Source organism: Rhinopithecus bieti, unplaced genomic scaffold (genome assembly GCF_001698545.2).
Source record: "Rhinopithecus bieti isolate Rb0 unplaced genomic scaffold, ASM169854v2 scaffold_788, whole genome shotgun sequence".
NCBI lineage: Eukaryota > Metazoa > Chordata > Mammalia > Primates > Cercopithecidae > Rhinopithecus > Rhinopithecus bieti.
The window spans coordinates 371746-391693 of record NW_016803416.1 but is presented as its reverse complement, the minus strand read 5'-3'; the positions used below and the strand labels follow the sequence as shown (position 1 = coordinate 391693).

The 19948-nt window shown below is 38.4% G+C and overlaps 1 protein-coding gene across 1 annotated transcript in view; it reads left to right on the top strand.

Moving 5' to 3' along the window:
- The first annotated feature begins 308 nt into the window (after positions 1 to 308).
- EIF3H (eukaryotic translation initiation factor 3 subunit H) overlaps positions 309 to 19948 on the top strand; it is a 112563-nt gene continuing 92923 nt past the window's right edge. Inside the window, 1 exon segment of the mRNA XM_017882644.1 lies at positions 309 to 476. Within this exon segment, the coding sequence (XP_017738133.1) occupies positions 345 to 476 (132 nt within the window). The 5' untranslated portion in view covers positions 309 to 344.

Genomic DNA, 19948 nt, shown 5'->3' with positions numbered 1-19948 from the left:
ATCAGAAATGAAAGCATTTTTACATAAGAAACACTACAGAAATAATGTAAACTGTAATGCTATTATGACCGTTTGCCTAATGGTGAATGATTAAACATTTAAAAAGTTTACTTTCATCTTAGATCATTCCATTGGAAAGAGGTCGAAAATGTACAGTAGGCATGCACAAAGGATAACGCCTGGAAATAAGGTAAAACTGGAAAAGAGGAGGGAGGCGGGGCCCAATAGTGGCTTCTCCTTCCATCTCCGCCCCTCGAACGCCGGCCTGCGAGTGACGTCACGCGAGACTTGTACTTCCGCTTCCGGTAACTCTCTTTTCTCTTTCTTCCTGTCTGTCCGGAAAGATGGCGTCCCGCAAGGAAGGCACCGGCTCTACTGCCACCTCTTCCAGCTCCACCACCGGCGCAGCAGGGAAAGGCAAAGGCAAAGGCGGCTCCGGAGATTCAGCCGTGAAGCAAGTGCAGATAGATGGCCTCGTGAGTGCTGTTCCGTTTCCTCTGGCCCACGTGGGGAGCGCAGTTCCCAACCCCGTCCCACCAGCCGTACTTTTCAGCATTCTCCCACCCGGGCTTGGTGTGGCTGGGCCAAAGTGTTTCCCTAGTACTTTTCTCTTTCATCTTCACTTTTTGTTCAGGAGAGGCGAGAACCTTCTCTTGTCTTCTAACGGGACAGTTGGGGCTTCAGGAAGGGGACTGAGAATAGGGGTGTGAGTGACAGGTTCCTGGGGTCTTTGTTTTGAGATGCCCGCTGGGGGGGATTTGGAGAAAGACTCCTGGAGACAAGCAGCTAACAAAGGTGTCGAGTAGGATTTAGGGACCTAGTAGGGCTCTGGGAAGGAGAGAGTAAGGAAACTCCACTGCTTCCCTGCTAGGATCTGACATCTATACTTCCCAAGTGGAGGTGTACCTTGTAGCCACTCTTTTGAGCCTGTACTTTGGCGCTTTATCTGAAACCAAATAATTTAAAATAGACTCTTTTGTAGGGTTCATTCTGAAAAACATAAAAGAATATCAAAGAGAAGGGCCTTAGATGTGTTTAATAGTTAAGGTTCGTGAACTAGGACATCCAAGGAAATTCTCGGTAAGGAAATGGACTTAGCTGGGAAAAGGAAAATCTAGAATGAGAAATTTTATTTCTGTTGTTTCGAAGCAAAATGCATTTGTACGACGTTCTAGTTTTAAAAGCATCCTTCCTGCTGCTTTTTTTTAAAAAGCATCCTCTCTTCCTTTGATTTTTTTTTAAAGGTTATTTCCTATTAATGCAGATCTTAGATATTTGTAATAAGGAAGTACTTTTAAATTCATGTGAAAATTGTAATTGCAAGGGGGTATTTTTAAGTGGAAACTATTGATAATTAAAACCCAGCATATAATTGAATCAGTTGAACTGACTTAGTTAAACTGGATACCAAAGTGTAGCCTGGTGGTTAAGAGCTCAGTCTTCTAGGCTCTTCCACTTAACCAGCTCTGTGACTTTAGGCAAGTTAGCCTTTCCAAGCTTTGCTTTCCTCATCTGTCAAGTGGGAATGATAAGTATCTATATCATAGAGTTGTTTGGATTAAATGAAAAAATTTATGTGGTGACCTGTAGTACAATGTAATCATTTAATGTTATTATTATTATTATGAGTTTAATGTCTGTGGTTAGCAGAGTTTGAAAGATGCAGGCAAGAGATTAACTTTGGGATGTTTTGTTCTAAATGTCACTTGTGTAATACTTTGAAAATGCAGAACGGGCGCGGTGGCTCAGGGCTGTAATCCCAGCACTTTGGGAGGCCGAGGCGGGTGGATCAGGAGGTCAGGAGTTCGAGACCAGCCTGACCAACATGGTGAAACCCTGTCTCTACTAAAAATACAAAAATTAGCCAGGCATGCTGGTGCGCGCCTGTTATCCCAGCTACTCAGGAGGCTGAGGCAAGAGAATCACTTGAACCTGGGAGGCGGAGGTTGCAGTGAGCCGAGATCCTGCCACTGCACTCCAGCCAGGGCAATAGAGCGAGACTTCGTCTCAAGAAACAAAAACAAAAACAAAAAACAGAAAAGAAAATGGAGTACTGTTTGGTCTGTGTACTGGCACTCTGGCTTTCCCTGGCTCATGGGAGGCAGATGTGTGTTCAGGAATAAATGACGTGTCTTTAGAGATTGCAAATCTCTAAAGCTAGTGGGTGGACTTAGATTACACTTGTTAAAATAAGTGACTTGGCCGGGTGCGGTGGCTCACGCCTGTAATCCCAGCACTTTGGGAGGCCAAGGCAGGCAGATTGCGAGGTCAGGAGATGGAGACTATCCTGACTAACACGGTATAACCGCTTCTCTACTAAAAGTACAAAAAATTAGCCAGGCATGGTGGCGGGCGCCTATAGTCCCAGCTACTTGGGAGGCTGAGGCAGGATAATGGCGTGAACCCGGGAGGCGGAGCTTGTAGTGAGCAGAGATCACGCCACTGCCACTGCACTCCAGCCTGGGTGACAGAGTGAGACTCCGTCTCAAAACCAAAAAAAAAAAAAAAAAAAAGAAAATGAGTTCCATTTATACACTTGGGAAATGTTTATTTCTTAGAAACATATTTCGTAATAAATTTGCTATGTCAAACAGCACTCTTTGAATCACTTAGTTTCCAGAGTTGAAAAAGGCAGCAGGTCGGTGGCATAAATCTATTTGGAGGTCATTTATTCAGCAAATATTTTAGGACGTTCTTTTAAGTGCCAAATACTGTCTAACATAGGGCAGTGATAAAAGCACTTCCATAACAATGTCCTGGCAGCTTTAAGAGGGATTGTTGAATTAAAAAGAGACTTGCAGGTGGAGATGGACTGGATCACTTCAAGTTTCACAAGTAGGCAATGGGGCTTAGGAAGGTTAAGAAACTGGTTCTCAATTTTGTGGTTTCACAAATTACTCTTTTTTTTTTTAATCAGCTCTCTCAGAATTGATTAATGCTAAGGAACCAATTAATCCTCCTCACAGGAGATTGGTTTATATACATGTAAATGTTGATTTACTAATTTACTGTGGAAGACATTCCTTTTTAGTGGTGAAAATGCTCGTATCTACCACCAAAAAGACCCTTTTGATTACCAAAGCACCTTGGAAATCGGATAAAAAATCAGCTTACTAGTGACTCCAAAATCAATCATAATAAGAGCAGCTAAAGGATGATTTTACGTGAGGGTTATTTATATCCAGATTCTTGATGAACTTAGTGAATTATTTCTCATTCACAGTAGTGGGTACCTCTCTGCTTTTTTCTCCATCGATTGGGTAGATATTAACAAAATAAATTCCTAACAACTTTCCCTATCTTTGGACATCTGCTTTTCTGTCGTTTATATAATTTTAGGCAGCTAGATTATAATGCAGTTGCAAGGTTCTTTTATCTTGGTTGCTCATATTTTAATTGTGAATGTTTTCCAGTTACCGTAAATCATGTAGGAAACATTGAAATGGTATGTTCTTTATGCCTTATACATTATTAGATACAAGGAGTACTGGTTACTCTAAATTTTATTAATGGATGATTGTGCATGGAGTGACCAAGAATCATCCATCTTTAATACTGTCTCTACATGGATGTCTTATAAGTATACCCACCTTTGCCCAGATACAGTTTAAAAAAACTCTTACACCCTCCCCTGCCCTCTATCCCTCCTTTCCTCCCTCTCTCTCTTCCTCTCTTTCTCTCTCTTTCTTTCTTTCATCTTGATTAACAGTGTTACTCTTAGGAAAGCAGTATTATATATTAGCCAAGAGAATCCTGAAGACAGACTTGTATTCAGATCTTTATTCCAGCAGTAAGCATGACCTTGGGGAAGTTATTAATTTTTCTAGGCCTCAGGTTTATCCTTTATAAAATGGGGATGATGATAAAGTAGTAACTCATAAGGGTTGTGAGAATGAAATTCTGAGGTATTTAAAGTGTTTAGTACCTGTGTCATCATAAACACTCAAATTACTGTCAGTGTCTTTGCCACTCTCATCCTTATTAATGTTTCTCAAATCATTCCGAAAGCTAACTTTGCTAATGTAGATTAGAATTGTAGAAAGAGCACTGAACTGGTAATCAGGAGACATGTGTTCCAGTCTGCAACCACCAGTAACTAACAACACTTCTATGATTGTTTTACTCCAAAGGTACATTTTCTCATCCACAAAATGATTGCCACTATCCCTATCAATTTTAATAGTTTATGATTTCTTTCTTTTGCTTTCATACCTAAATCCTGAGGGTTTTTACTGGTGTATGACCCCAGTCAATCACTATCCTTCCTTTTAGGCCACTTACTCCTCACCTTTTATGTTTCTTCCCTATCTGTGTATGTTGGAATGCCTCATGGTTTAGGTTTTGGCTTTTCTTTTAGTCTCTGCTTGACATAGGTAGTGTAATGAAGTTAATAAAAGTACATACTCTGGAGCCAGACTGCTTGGGTTTGATTCCCAGCTCTGAAATTCGCTGAATGACATTGGGCAAGTCTTTGTGCCTCATTTTCCTCATCTGAATTGTTTTGAGACTTTAAATGGCAATAAGACTTTATATGTCAATAAGTAGAACAATGTCTGGGACAGAATAAGTCACCATTTAGGTGTAGCTGCTGCTTTATTTGCAGTAATTATAGTAATATTTTTAAAGGTATTCTTATCTGTGCTCATGGCTTTAAATATTATTTATATGCTGGTAAGTCCCAGATTTATATTTCTGCCAGTAATGGCTCTTGAATGCTTCTCTTGATTACCCATTGCCTGTTTGATGTCACTATTTGGATATCTCATAGGCATCTCGTGTTTAACATGTCCAAAATAGAATTATAGGCTTGTTCTTCTCCTTATTTTTCCCTCACAGCACGCTGTATTTCTGTCTAGGATTTTCCACAGCCTGTAACTATCTTGTTTGTTTTCTTCTTTGTTTTCTCCATCAGAATATATGCTACTGAGGGCAGGGACTATGCTTTTTCACCTGTTTTATCTCCAATGCTGAACCTGTTAATTGACAGAGTAGGGTAAATGAATGAGTATATATTCCATTTTATTATTTATACTACTCCTAGTTTATGTTCTAGTATCTTATATAGGTTATTTTAATATTGTTTTCCCCGCCCTCTTCAGTCTACCATTCATACTTTTATTAAAACGTTCATTTAATGTGAACATTCAGATTTTAACTTCTTTCCTTAGATGTTTGCAGTGACTTTCCATTGAATTTAAAGCCCACCAAAATGTTGTTCTTGTTTCTTGCGTTTATGTTCAGGTTTATTTCCTTTCTTTCCAAGCTTTGTAGGAACTGTAAATTCCAACCACTCAGACTACTTGTTTTTTTCTTTAATAAGTCATGCTAAAGGCCGGGCATGGTGGCTCACGCCTGTAATCCCAGCACTTTGGGAGGCTGAGGCAGGCGTATCACGAGGTCAGGAGATCAAGACCATCCTGGCTAACATGGTGAAACCCCGTCTCTATTAAAAATACAAAAAATTAGCTGGGTGTGGTGGGCGCCTGTAGTCCCAGCTACTCAGGAGGCTGAGGCAGGAGGGGGGCATGAACCCGGGAGGTGGAGCTTGCGGTGAGCCGAGATCGTGCCACTGCACTCCAGCCTGGGCGACAGAGCGAGACTCCATCTCAAAATAAACAAACAAATAAATAAATAAATAAAATCATGCTAAAGACAGACCTAGATTCACATCCTTATTCAAGCAGTAAGCATGACCTTGCTTTTGGTTCAATGAAGTTCTTTCTCTTTGAAATTCCTCTCTTTCATCATCACATATTGAATAAAAAATGTCACTTAATCGACTTACTCTGTTTTTTAAAAAATCCTCCATATAGTTTTACTTGAATCTGTAGATGTATTCTGTTCTTCATTCATGTAACAGATATTTATTGATTGCCAACCGTATGCCAGGTCTAGGTCTGCTACATGCTGGGATGTATTACAATAACCTATATGAGATATTATATAGGTGAGCAAGGTAGAGCACAGTCCCGACTCTCATGACCATTCTCAGCCATGTGTAGATGTAGGTGAACCCAGAGATTAGTCTCATCCTATGTTTAGCCTGATGTTTTAACACATTTGTTCCTTCCTGGCACATTGATAGTGGCCAAGACCAATTTTTCTTATATTCTTGAACCCTTCCTTTCCTATTTTAGACCTATTTCATCAATTCCTCTGTCTCTGTGATATAGCAGTCTCTCAGTATCCACAGGGAAAGCAGGACCCCTGTGTATACAAAATCTGGACATACTGAAGTCCTATAGTTGGCCCTGTGGATCCCTGTGGAACTCACATATAGGAAAAGTTGGCCTTTCCTATATGCAAGGTTCACTCCCTGGACCTGTGCAGTTCAAGTCCATATTGTTTAAGGTCAACTGTATGTTCCCTTAGTACATAAACATCATCAGGACTTTCCCATATTAAAATTTTCAGCATTGTCTCTTTTAGCTCCCTGTGTTCCTTTTTTTTTTTGCCCTGACTTTTTTTCCTCTTTAAGTTAATGGTTAAAGGACTATTTTATATTTGTAGTCTTTCATACTTTCTAAAGCTCTATTGCTGTTAGAATCTGCCACCACAGACTCCCCAAATTATTATTACTTTTTAAAGATTATTGATAACATCAGCAAAGAACTGTAAAGTACATCAAAATGTCATACATGGAAGATAGTGTCTAAACATCCTGTTTAGACACCTGCTGTTCAACTTGAGAAATAGAACATAACAAGTATCTTTGAAACCCCTTCCTCTTTTTCATCCTTTCCTCCAATCCCTTCTCCCCCTGTATGAATCACTATTGAGCTTTGTTTTAATGATTCTTTTGTAGCTTTACCACATGGAGTATTAAACAGTTTGATTGTTTTCACCTGTCTATATGAATAAATATAAGTTAAATCATAGTTTATATTCTCCTGTGTTTTGAGTCTTGATATGTCTGTCTCACAACATGATTGGTAGGACTTAGGGATGCTCCTCGACAGTTATACTAAGTCCTATAATGTCAAATTATTTTCCTAAGTATTCGTACCATTTCACATTTGTCCTAGCACTTTATGAGGAATCCCATTGCTTCACATCTCTTTTATCTTTAGTGTGGCTAGATACCCATTTTTGTCAGTCCATTAAATTGAAATGTTCTCTCTCAGTAATCTTTTAATTGTCCATTCCAATAGACTTGTCAATGTGTCTCTTACTGTGTACCTTGCAAGTGTCAGTGCTTGGTACTTCCTTGTGAATTGGGAGAATGGTTAAACTGAAGGAACTTGATGGAAGGAACTCTCCAGAGGGCTTGTTTTCCAAATAAAAGTATCATTTCGAGGAGCAAAGTTATAAGCCTATGTAAGCATATCATAAAGCAGTTCAAAAGTAACTCAGAGCTAGTCTTGTGGATGGAAATGTAGTGCCTGAGTCACATTCTGCTTAAAGTTGTAGCAAATACAGATGAGTTAAAAGAAAAAAACAAAAAAAAAACCAAAGATAAAGAAATGAAAGAATGGGTCTTCATTCTGTCAGGTGGTCTCATTGTTCCTAGACAAGATCAAGCTAATTCTTCCCGTTAAACTTTTCATGTTGAACCCACTTTGTTCCCTAGAACATTTGAATTTTACCTTTCTTATGTTCATTAGACTCTTGCTATTCAAAGTATGATCCATGATCAGTAAGATGAGCAATGCTGGCTACACTTGAGTTTGTTAGAAATGCAGACATACATTTCTCAGAGTCTCAGGCCCCTCTCCTGACCAGTCAGGTGATTTATAGCATATTAATGTTTGAGAAGAAACATGGCTGTCTTCCTTTCTCTGAACTTTTTAATGACAGCTTGTATCATTCACCTTGGTATGTGATCCATACTGTTAGTGATTTACTGTTAATATATTTTCCCCTTCTCATTGAGATAATAACCCTTTTGAAGGTTAAAGTGTAAAACATTTGTCTCCTCCACAAGTCAGTGCTTGAAACCCATTGCTATTGAAATTTCTTACCTTTTAAATTTTGTTTTCCACTTTATGTAAGTTATCTTATTAGATGCCTTATTCCCCTGGTTTTCTAAGTAAGGTAGAGTATGTTATTAATAAATGGAAAAGTATGAGTTACATATACAGTTAACTCTCCATATCTGTGGGTTCTGAATCCAGCAATCTCACATCCATGGATTCAACCAACCATGAATCGAAAATACTAGGAAAAAAACAATTAAAAATACAAATAACCAATACAGTATAATTATTTACATAACATTTACATTGTATTAAATGTTATATGCAGTCTAGGGATGAGATATAGAAAGATATGCCTAGGTTACATGCAATTACTAATACTACACCATTTTATATAAAGGACTTGAGCATCTGCAAATTGTGGTATCCAGTTTGGTCCTTGTTTCTGTCTAAAACTCTTTTTACTTGTTGCTTATTTCTTCACACTAGAATATCAGCTTCCTGAGAGTGGTACCCACGTCAGATTTGTTCACTGCAGTATTTCCAAGTATCTAGAATAGTATGTTGTGTATAGAAGGCACTCAGATGTTGTGAATGAATGAATATACTGCTGTTGCGTGGAAATTTTCTTGAAAATCAGTCATTAAGAAACTGGATTAGTAAATGCTTTGTAGAAATTAATAGAGTATTGGTGAGAAAAGAGCACACAGTTGGGGCTAAACTAGTTAGCTTTATGGGCTTGTTCGTATGTCTCCATCTTTTTGTCGATTTCTTATCTGTTTGAAAACTCACTAATGTTAATTGAGCACCTATTATAAAACCCTGTACAGGGATGTTTGGTTAAACTTTGTGTTGTTTGGTTAAATTTTATGTTAAATTTTAGATGTTGTGATCCTCACAACAACTTTGGGGATAAATGTTATTGCTACCTTACCTACCTGATGGTTATTCAAATCTAATGGAAAAATTTTGGTGGAAGTACTGTGGTTTTTTTTTTTTTTTTTTGAGACAGAGTTTTGCTCTTGTTGCCCAGGCTGGAGTGCAATGGTGCAATCTTGGGGACTGCAACCTCTGCCTCCCAGGTTTAAGCGATTTTCGTGCCTTAGCCTCCCAAATAGTTGGGATTACAGGTGTGCGGCACCACGCCTGGCTAATTTTTTGTATTTGTAGTAGAGACGGGGTTTCGCCATGTTGGTCAGGCTGGTCTTGAACTCCTGGCCTCAGGTGACCCGCCTACCTTGGCCTCCCAAAACGTTGGGATTACAGTTGTGAGCCACCGCAGTGGGCTGGTGGGAGTGCTTTGTGACCTGAATCCAGTAATTTGGATTTGTAATGCCAAGCGTGGCATTACATGTGTCACTGTAGATTTTTTGTAATACTCTTAAGAAGTTAAAGAGACTAGACAACAGCTTGTTAAATTCCGTTGAAATGGAAGCTTTTGTCTGAGATCCTGTTCTGAAGTAGAATATAATTTGGCCTTTTAATGTTTTGACAGCAAAACAATTATATGACCCTTGGCCTCTTCTTTGGGTTTTCTGACTTGAGTGGTACATACGTAAGTTGTTTCACATGTGAGACAATTTTTTCAGTCAGATAATTTGAAATCCTTTCAAGCACTAAAACTTACATATTGTAGCTATTTTAATTATATGTCTTTCTGAATTGTAATACATAATTTTCTCCTGCTTTAGTCAGAGAATATTGAACACAACCTAACCATATTTTGATTGCATAGTATTATCATTAAGAACATGTTATTGGGCAGGGCTCCCGCCTGTAATCCTAGCACTTTGGGAGGCTGAGGTGGGCAGATCACCTGAGATCAGATGTTTGAGACCAACCTGGCCAACATGGTGAAACCCTGTCTCTACTGAAAATACAAAAGAAATTAGTCGGGCTTGATGGCGGATGCCTGTAATCCCAGCTTCTCGGGAGGCTGAGGTAGGAGAATTCCTTGAACCCGGGAGGCAGAGTTTGCAGTGAGCCGAGATCACACCACTGCACTCCGGCCTGGATGACAGATGGACACTGTCTCAAAAAAAAAAAAAAAAAAAAAAAAAAAAGAACGTGTTATTGAACCAGACGAGACAGTAGATCTGTCAAGAAATCCCTTTAGGTAGTCTGTTACATCTATAATAAATGTCCCCTGTTGTTGAATTTTAGGTGCTTTGAGTAGTTTATATTTCTACTTGGTGCCTTTTTTGGTTGTTAAATTTATCTGTTTCTTATCCCCTTGCTTTTCAGGTTTTTATTTGCTGTGAGTGAAAAACCAGTTATGCAGGATTATCTCTAACCTGAGTGTTTGTGAGTGAGGATTAAATTCATTATGCAGTCTGACATTTTGATTGCTTAGTTATATTTTTTGCTTAGCAAGTAAGATGTTATTGCTTACAAATAGTAACTTTTATAATAGAAAATCATTTAGCATACATTATTATATCTTGGTAGCTCCAGGAACTGGGCAACTAGTATTATCTGGATTATACAAGTGATTCTCCCACTCCAGGAAGCTGAATGGCTTTTCAAAGACATAGAGTGAATATATCCTAGAGCTTGAATTCAGATCACATCAGCCATCCTTAACTCATTTTCTTTTACATTTTATAGCAGCTTCATACACTTTAAGATCCCAGTAGTTGTTATGTGTTGTGTGACAGGTACTGTTTTAAGTATTGTGTGTTTATTAGGGCATTGATGCAATACAACAGCTCATTGATACATCCCTATTTTATCAATGAGGAGACGTGGGTACAAATAGTTTATGTGATTTCATTAATATTCAGATGGAGGAGATAGAAGTTAAGGTGTGTAGAGAATAGTTAATCTAGTGCTTCTTGTTTGAGTGTTGGGAAATACATTTTTCAAAACTCAGGTGTGTTACAGACTTCTAACTTTAAAATGCATGAGAAAACAGATATTAGAATCTTTATGTTTAATAGTCAGTCATATTGTAGCAGATTTGTAGCTTTAAGAAGTCAATTTAGCCAGGCGCGGTGGCTCAAGCCTGTAATCCCAGCACTTTGGGAGGCTGAGGCGGGCGGATCATGAGGTCAGGAGATTGAGACCATCCTGGCTAACACGGTGAAACCTCTTCTCTACTAAAAAATAGAAAAAACTAGCCGGGCGACGTGGCGGGCGCCTGTAGTCCCAGCTGCTCCGGAGGCTGAGGCAGGAGAATGGCATAAAACCCGGGAGGCGGAGCTTGCAGTGAGCTGAGATCCGGCCAGTGCACTCCAGCCTGGGCCACAGAGCGAGACTCTGTCTCAAAAAAAAAAAAAAAAAAAGTCAATTTAGTAAATATTCTCAAGTTTGGAAAAATGCAACCTTAAACTGCTGAGTTGACATGTTAAGATACTGGGGATCAATAGTAAAGAAAATCAGTATATTAAGGAGCATTGGGAAGAGTACTGGTAGGTGTTCCTAAGTAAGGTAATTTACTTACATTAGGTAGGTGGTAATTCTTAGTCCATCTGACTTTTCCTTTTTTTTCCCTTTGAGACAGAGTCTTGCTCTGTTGACTGGGCTGGAGTGCAGTGGCCCGATCTTGGCTCACTGCGATTTCCACCTTCCAGGTTCAAGCAATTCTCATGCTTCAGCCTCCCAAGTAGCTGCGTGCCACCACACCCAGCTAATTTTTGTGTTTTTAGTAGAGTTGGGGTATTGCCATGTTGGCCATATTGGTCTAGAACTTCTGGCCTCAAGCGATCCACCCACCGCGGCCTCCCAAAATACTGAGATTATAGCGATGAGCCACCACACTGGGCCAGACTTCTCCATTTTTTATGTTCCTCCCAAGATTTGGATAAACCTGCAAACATCCTGGACCATTGGTCCTTTCCCTTAGGGTCAGACACCTTCTTGAAATTCATTGCCGTTTGCTTTTTGACAGTGCTTACTTTGTTTGTGACATACATGCTAGTGATGACAATCTGTCATTTGTTTCTTGTAGCTGTCTTCTTGGGTATAATTTAAGGCAGCATACACAGTACTTCTCTTGGGGGAGATAAATCAGTTATCTCTAGGTTTGACATGAAACCTAGATATGTTTGATATGAAGATAGTGAATGACCTTCCTACTGTAATAAACAGAACCTGAATGGGTAATTTCTTACATTGTTGATATGATTTTTAGTAGTATTTATTTTAATAGTTGGTAATAGTTACTGTTGAATTCCAAGCTGGGTTGTTTCCCAAGTAAATGGAATATGATTAAAAAATTTTAACTTTAGTTGTTACAGCAAATCTGGCCTGGATTTATGTCGTTAACACCTCAAATATCTATTTAACATTAAAAGGTGTGGGTGTACAATAAGCATTTTTTATCTTTTGCCTTCTGGTCACTTTTTGCTTCACCTGGTTTCTGTATATGATAAATTCGGATCTTTTGTTCAATATCTCAGACTTAATTGGTTTGGCTGAGCAACTCCAGGTATTTTAAGTCTTGGCAGCAATGCTCTGGACTTGCAGCTCAATCCTAGCCCACACCTTGGAGAAAAAAGCCTCTACAAAACATGAAGCTTTGAAAAGAATCTTTGCAAGTTCTTATTTTGTGTTTAGATGTTCTTATTTTGCTTCAAGTCTACCATAGGTCATTTCTTAGATAAAAGCTCCTAATTTGTGCACTTACAGAAAACTTGGTTGCATTTGCTTTCTTTTCAAAATTAGTTTGTAATTTTTTTGGTAAAATATTTAATTTATGGTACTTGGATGTTATTTTATTTGGCAAGGTTTTAGATAATATCTTAAAGAGAATATAGCTTCCTTTTTTGTAAACTACTACTGGTAGGTAGATCATTCTTTAAAATGGTTATATCCAGTAAAGATTAGGTTTAATAGCAAAGTGTAGTGTAATTTACTTGGCTCTTTGATGACAAACTACTTGTTTCATCAAAACTGAAAGGGCTGAAGTGGATACTTAAATATGCTGCTAGTATGCCATATTCTTGATAATGTTGGTACCATGCTAAGGCATAGAAGAAAAAAAAATGGATTCGGGAAAAATAGTGATAACTCAGTATTAGTAAAAAAATATGTATTTTTAATCCTTTGAGTCTTTGACCCTTTAAACATCAGCTGCATTTTGGCATAAAATTTTAAGATTTTCTTAATAGTACCTAAACTAGTACTTAAGTGCCACAGATGTTTGTTGTATCTTGGGGCTTACTATGAATTTTTTAAAAAATACTTTCTATATTTCCACCTCTTCCCATCACCATCTAATTTTATTTCCTGTCCATTAGTGATACCACTGTCTACCCAAGTCATGCAGGCTTCTGGTATCGTCTTTGACTGTTTCTTGAGGTTTTCCTAAGATCACTTACTTAGTTCTTTGAGTTTATAACTACATTGTCTGTACTGTTCAGTTCTTGCTGCCTTTCTCTTTTTTTTTTTTTTTTTGCCTTTCTCAACTATCACCAAAGCCTGTATAACTGGTCTTAACAGCCTTTATTTTGTACTTGTACAGTGCTGCTAAGTTATCTTCTCAATGGACAGCTGTAGTCTTAAAACTCAACCCTTTGGAAAATCACTATTATACACAAAATCAAACTTTAATTCCCAACTTATTTATATATGTGTGTGTGTGCGCGCGCATGTGTGTGTGTGTGTGTACATATGTATGTATGTATTTTTGAGATGGTATTGCTCTGTCGCCCAGGCTGGGGTGCAGTGGTATGATCTTGGCTCACTGTAGTCTCCACCTCCTGGACTCAAGCAATCCACCCACCTCAGCCTCCCTAGTAGCTGGGACCATAGGTGCATGTTACCACACCTAGCTAATTTTTGTTTTTGTTTTCTATTTTTAGTAGAGATAGGATTTCGCCATGTTGGCCAGGCTAGTCTTGAACTCCTGGCCTCAAATGTTTCTCCTGCCTCAGCCTCCCAAAGTGCTGAGATTTATAGGCATGAGCCACTGTGCCTGGCCTATTATTGTTTTTTGAGGCAGGATCTCGCTGTGTTGCCCAGACTGGAGTGTAGTGGTGCGGTCATGGCTCACAGCAGCTTTACACTCCTGGGCTTGAGTGATCCTCCTCCTCAACCTTCTAGTAGCTGGGACTACAGGTGTGGGCAACGTGCCTGGCTAATTTTTTTATTATTCTTTTGTAGAGATGGGGCATCTCTATATTGGTTAGGCTGGTTTTGAACTCCTGGCCTTAAGGTAATCCTCTTGCCTTGGCCTCCCAAAGAGCTAGTATTACAGGTGTGAACCACCACCACCTGGCCTTGCCTGCGACCTTTTGTTTTCATCCTCCAAACGAGGGCTTGTAGATGGTGTTTTCAAGTGTGGTTTACTGGTAGCCTTTAAAACAAAATAGAAGTATTTTCCTTTTGGAGAGAAGAAAACTCCCATTTTACATTTTACACAGAAATACATCAGCTTTGGTTTCATTCTAAAGGCCCTCTTGACCAGAAAGAAGATGAAAAACCACCTTGTGGACTTTTACTGTGGTACGCTTTTTATACAGGAAAATGGAAACCCTTTTAATTTATTAAGCCTGTTTAAACACAACCATTACGTTGGTAATACATGCCTATGGCACACAAATGAAAGACAAAGTAAAAGTATACAGTGAAAAGAAACTCTCACTGTCATCCCTGTCTTCCAACCACCCTCTTCCCAGAGGCAATCATAGTTGCTTTTCATGTGTTTCCTTCTGCATCAGGAGGCAGGAACAAATTATAATGAGAGTGCCCCCAAATCACCTCAAGTCCTGCCTTCTATTTAAGCAGTGGCCAGTGCTCCTGAATGTAATAAACTTGAATGTAATAAACTTAGAATGTGTTAGAAGGTAGATAGTTCATAACAATTCTGAACAGTTTTTTTGTTTTATGAGAAAGGAAATGAATTTTGTTTCAGCTAAGCTTTTTAATCACTCATTTTATTTTAGAAAAATTACCAACCAGGTACATGTGGGAAAATTTGCAGGTTGGTTATATATATTGAATTGGTAAAGCAGAAACGTACACATTAAACATCTTATCAGTTAATTCTTAATTATGATTATATATTTGTACATTTGATTGCATCATTATACTTATATGTGACTAATTTTTATAAGATTATTACCATTCTTTTGAATTTCTTGAGGCTAAATTCTCTATCTTCTCTTTTCCCAACAATTATTAGTTTATTTAACTTTAAAATGTGGACCGTCAGTGAGCATTAGATCCAAGAGAATAATAATGAAATATGCCCTTTCAAACTGAAATATTATAGAGGTTGATATTGATTAAGTGTATTGGAGCATTGTAACTAATCCCATATGTGTCAGAAACAAACAATCTTTTTTTTCCCCTATTGAAGTAACTTAAATTTCTTTCACATCAAAACTTAACAGCAGTGATTTAAATCCCATTTATTATTTGACTCAGCCAGTTATGAAATGGAACCCTATCCCACTTGAGCCTTAAAATGTGTTAAATTTAAGACTAATGCAGCTTTCTGCTTTTTGAATTTACATTTTGGCAATAGCTACCATCTTTGTTCAGTGTTAGAAAAAATGATCTAGGCTTAACCAAATAAGAAAACTGCCAAGTTCATGATCAGTCAGTGAAAGAAGCCAGAATTAAATGAAAGTCTAGATACTGACTTTGCAGAATATGCTAAAGGGAGGTTTTACAGCATTACAGTTTCTTTGAGAATAAAAATCTTCTACAGCAATAGCTGTTCTTTGACAGTGATTGATGTGAGAAATTCAGGCTGTGGGACTTACCTCCCAGAAGCTACAAAACTGTAGTAAAGCCAAGTAGGAATTGTGCATCCTGCCTGACCTCTTCTTCAACTAGGCAGTGACTGGTATAGTTTGAGCTTTGTCTTTTTTATTTCAGACTTTTAAGAAACTTATGGACTGTACTTTGTCTTTAATGATGTTTTAAGGGAAAATTACATACAGATAAACACACATGTTTACAGAATATTTTGAGTAAATTTAATTGAACTCTTGACTTTTTAATGCAGATTTAAAATATCTTGTTGTAAAACTTTATGGTATGGGTTGTTATAAGGATAGTATGTCCAGGTGATTGATGCATCTTAAAGAAAATGGAAGTTTGGCATCAGTTGGGTTAATAAGTTATAATTCACCTCTTGTTAGGCTGAAAAAAAACTCTCTGAGGAATGAACTGTAAACATTCTGGGAAGACAAGTGTCTGTACCATAAGGGTACCTAGGCATATTTAAGTCACTAAATATTCCTTGGATGGACAGATGGATAGATGACTGAATGAGAATAGGTGAAATATGACAATTCTAAAAAAAAGATGGAAAAAAATTAAAGAACTCAGACTTCTAAAAAATAAAAAGGGAGAAAAAAGAGAAGAGGTGAAATGTTTGTTTTAATAGTTGTTATAATAGTAGCTAACATTTACTGAGGACTTACTAGTAATTGTGTGCTGGGTAGTTTGAGTGTATTATTTTTTAATCTTTGCAACAGTGCTTGAGATTGGTACTGTCTTTATCTCTATAGGAGGAAGGTAAGGCTAGGGTAGATAAGGTAACTTACCTAAGGCCGCAGAGCTGGCACTCAAACTGTATTTTGGATTCTGGTTCCCAGCCCCTCAACCACTATGCTATAGGATTTTTCTGTTTGTGTAGACTGCAGGGTTGGGGAGTCAGTCACACTGGTGTATACATTTGTAAGAATTCATGTTTAAGCTTTTACTAAAGCTTTTTTCTTTTACTCAAACATTACATTTTTACAAAGAAATGAAGATTTCTAGAATTACTGTGTACTAGACAACAAATGGAAGACAGCAGTGAGAGGTTTGAATGTTGGCGTTTCAGCTGGGCTTACTCACTGAATAAAGAAATCACTGTCTTACAGAAGTTGTGGTTCAAAGTGGGCCCTGCTGCTGAAATAAGTTGTGTGTGTGTGTGTGTGTGTGTGTGTGTGTGTGTGTGTGTTTACCATTCTTAAAAATACAGTGTTCAGAATAGAATTGGAGCTAAGGGAGTTGTGATTTGACCTCAGTGGAGGAGTATGCCTGTCATCTCCTGTAGAAGCAGCAAGGAGTGGCAGAGAAAACTATTCATTTCTTGCTCTCTTCTCAACTATTGCCACAGTCTTATGCCACTGGGCTTACAGTTACATAAGTGCTTAATACTCCACAATTTGGAGCTCACGTCTATTGTGTTCATGTATTTTGAGAGACTTCATGACATAAATGTGTTTGATTCTGTAGTCTAAATGCTCAATTTTGGGAGTTGGGAAAGAACTGTTTACCTGCTTAATGTTACGGATTCTGTAAACCAGTGCTATTCAAAGTACGAGGAATGGTTTGGGAACACTGGCCTGCACAGTATAAACACAGGATTAAGATAGAGTGTTTGGAAACTTTTATTATAGTAGTTTGACACTGCTGTGATATCCAAGTGATACCCCTGGGCTTGTGTGTGTGTGTGTGTGTGTGTGTGTGTGTGTGTGTGTGTTTAAATTTTCATCTTTTTAGTAAGTAAGGTTTATTGTATTTTACTAAAGTATTGGTCTGTGATAGATTGGGGGAAAATGGGTTCTTCACCACTGATAACTTGAGAAGCATTGTTGTAAACTATTTTCATGTCTGTTTTGGCTAATAGCATCTTTCTGTAACCAGAGTTGCTGAGACCAGCTGGGTCGGGGAGACCCTAACCCAGTGGTGCTAGAGGAATTAGACACACATGCAGAAACATGGAGTGTGGAGTGGGAAATCAGGGGTCTCACAGCCTTCAGAGCTGAGAACCTAGAACAGAGATTTAACCACATTTTTATTGACAGCAAGCCAGTGAAAAGCATTGTTTCTATAGGTTATAGATTAACTAAAAGTATTCCTTAAGGGAAATAAAGGGATGGGTGGAAATAAAGGGATGGGTCTGGCTAGTTATCTGCAGCAGGAGCATGTCCTTAAGGCAGAGTTCGCTCATGCTATTGTTTGTGGTCTAAGAACGCCTTAAGCGGTTTTCCGCCCTGGGTGGTCCAGGTATTCTTTGCTGTCATTCCAGTAAACTGACTACCTTCCAGTGTGGCCTCAAGGCCATCAGAAGCATGTCACAGTGCTGCAGAAGTTTTGTTTATGGCCAGTTTTGGGGCCAGTATATGGCCGGATTTTGGGGCCTGTTCCCAACAAGAGTAATAATTTAAGAATTTAATTGAACTGTATTTAAAATAGTATTGTGACCACTGAATACCATTAGATTTACTTATTTTTTAAATTAGTTTTAGTGGTAAAACATTTTAATAATTCAGTGTTTTGAATACTGTGAACTGTTTAAAAGATGAACAGGTTGTAACCTCAGCATTCCGTAGCTCAGCTTTATAAAGCAGGATTAAAATGATAGGTGGTATGGTTGTAACAGTTTAAAGTCACTTCTGTCTCTAATTATTTTAGTAGGGCTTTTTAGCAGATCCTTATCGTGTCTATTACAAAGATGATGGGAAGCCTGCTTTTCCTGGTGAAGGTTTATTGTAATAAATTTGGACAAATTGTTCAATTGTTGAAGCATAGGTTAGGCTTCTCTTAAACAGGCCTCTCTGTTTGTTGAAAACCAGGCCAGATGTTAGTTACCTCTTTAAGTTGATGGTGTGTGTATGTGTGCATATTTTCTGGCAATTTGTATATGTGTGTGCAGTGATATTCATAGAGTTGAAGAGGAGTCGTGTTAACAAGAGATGAGAATTTAAAATCAGCAGGTGCTTTGGCTTGTAGTGTGTGGGCTTCTTTTTCTCATCCTTTCAAGTCTTAACTGCTTCATTCAGCTCATATTTTACAAATGTAAAGGGACCTGCTAAAATCAAGATATGTTATGTCTCCATCATTGTCAACTCAGTAGCACTGTCAGAAAAAAATGAAACATTAGTTTGTTCTATTTTGTGAAACTCCACATAGCAAATCACAGTTATTGCTGTATTTTAAAAATCTTTTCCTTAGTTTTTTTATTTGATGCTTTTGAATTAAAAACAAACACATGCTCAATTCTATTATAATTAAAATACAGATGTATAAAGGAAGAAGTTTGTCCGTCCATACCCATTCTTCTTTTTTTTTTTTTTGAGATGGAGCTTCACTCTGGAGTCGCCCAGGCTGGAGTGTAATGGCATGATCTTGGCTCACTGCAACCTCCGCTTCCTGGGTTCAAATGATTCTCCTGCCTCAGCCTCCAGAGTAACTGGGACTACCGGTGCACACCACCAGGCCTGGCTAATTTTTTGTGTGTTAGTAGAGATGGGGTTTTACCATGTTGCCCAGGCTGGTCTTAAATTTCTCAGCTCAGGCAGTCTACCCAATTGGACCTTCCAAAGTGCTAGGATTACAGGCATGAGCCACCCACATCCGGCGTCATTCTTCTTCATTCAAACACGTAACTACATGTAGGTAATAAGTTTTTATTACCGTTAATTTTTTTTTTTTGGTTGAGACAGAGTCTTGATCTGTTGCCCACGCTGGAGTGCAGTGGCGGGATCTCGGCTCTGTGCAGCCTCCGCCTGCCAGGTTCAAGTCATTCTCCTGCATTCAGCCTCCTGCGTAGCTGGGGTTACAGGTGCCAGCCACCATGCCCGGCCAATATTTTGTATTTTTAGTAGAGATAGGTTTCACCATGTTGGTCAGACTAGTGTGGAACTCCTGACCTCAGGTAATCGGCCCGTGTCAGCCTCCCAGAGTGCTGGGATTACAGGCACCAGCCACTGCACTTGGCCCTATTAATTTTTAAAACTTTCCTTTTGGGTTATGGGCTTTTTTGGGAATTTGAAGAATGACAAAGTCTTTTTTTTCCCCCCAGGGAAATGCCTTCAAGTACACAGGAAATATTGCTGATGATTTTAAGAGGTTCATAGATCTTTTCAAGCGCATTATCTGTCCTTCAGGTTTGAATGTTTGCTTTTAGGGCTTGCATACTTTGAGAAGTATGCTTTTTGATATAGAATATTGGGTAGTGTGAATTTAAAAAAAAATCATGTCTTTTTGGGCAGGGAGATGGTAAATATTTTAACATTTTCCAATTTCTTTGAATTTGTTTTACATAAGCAGGCTTTTCTTTTTTTTTTTTTTTTTTTTTTTTT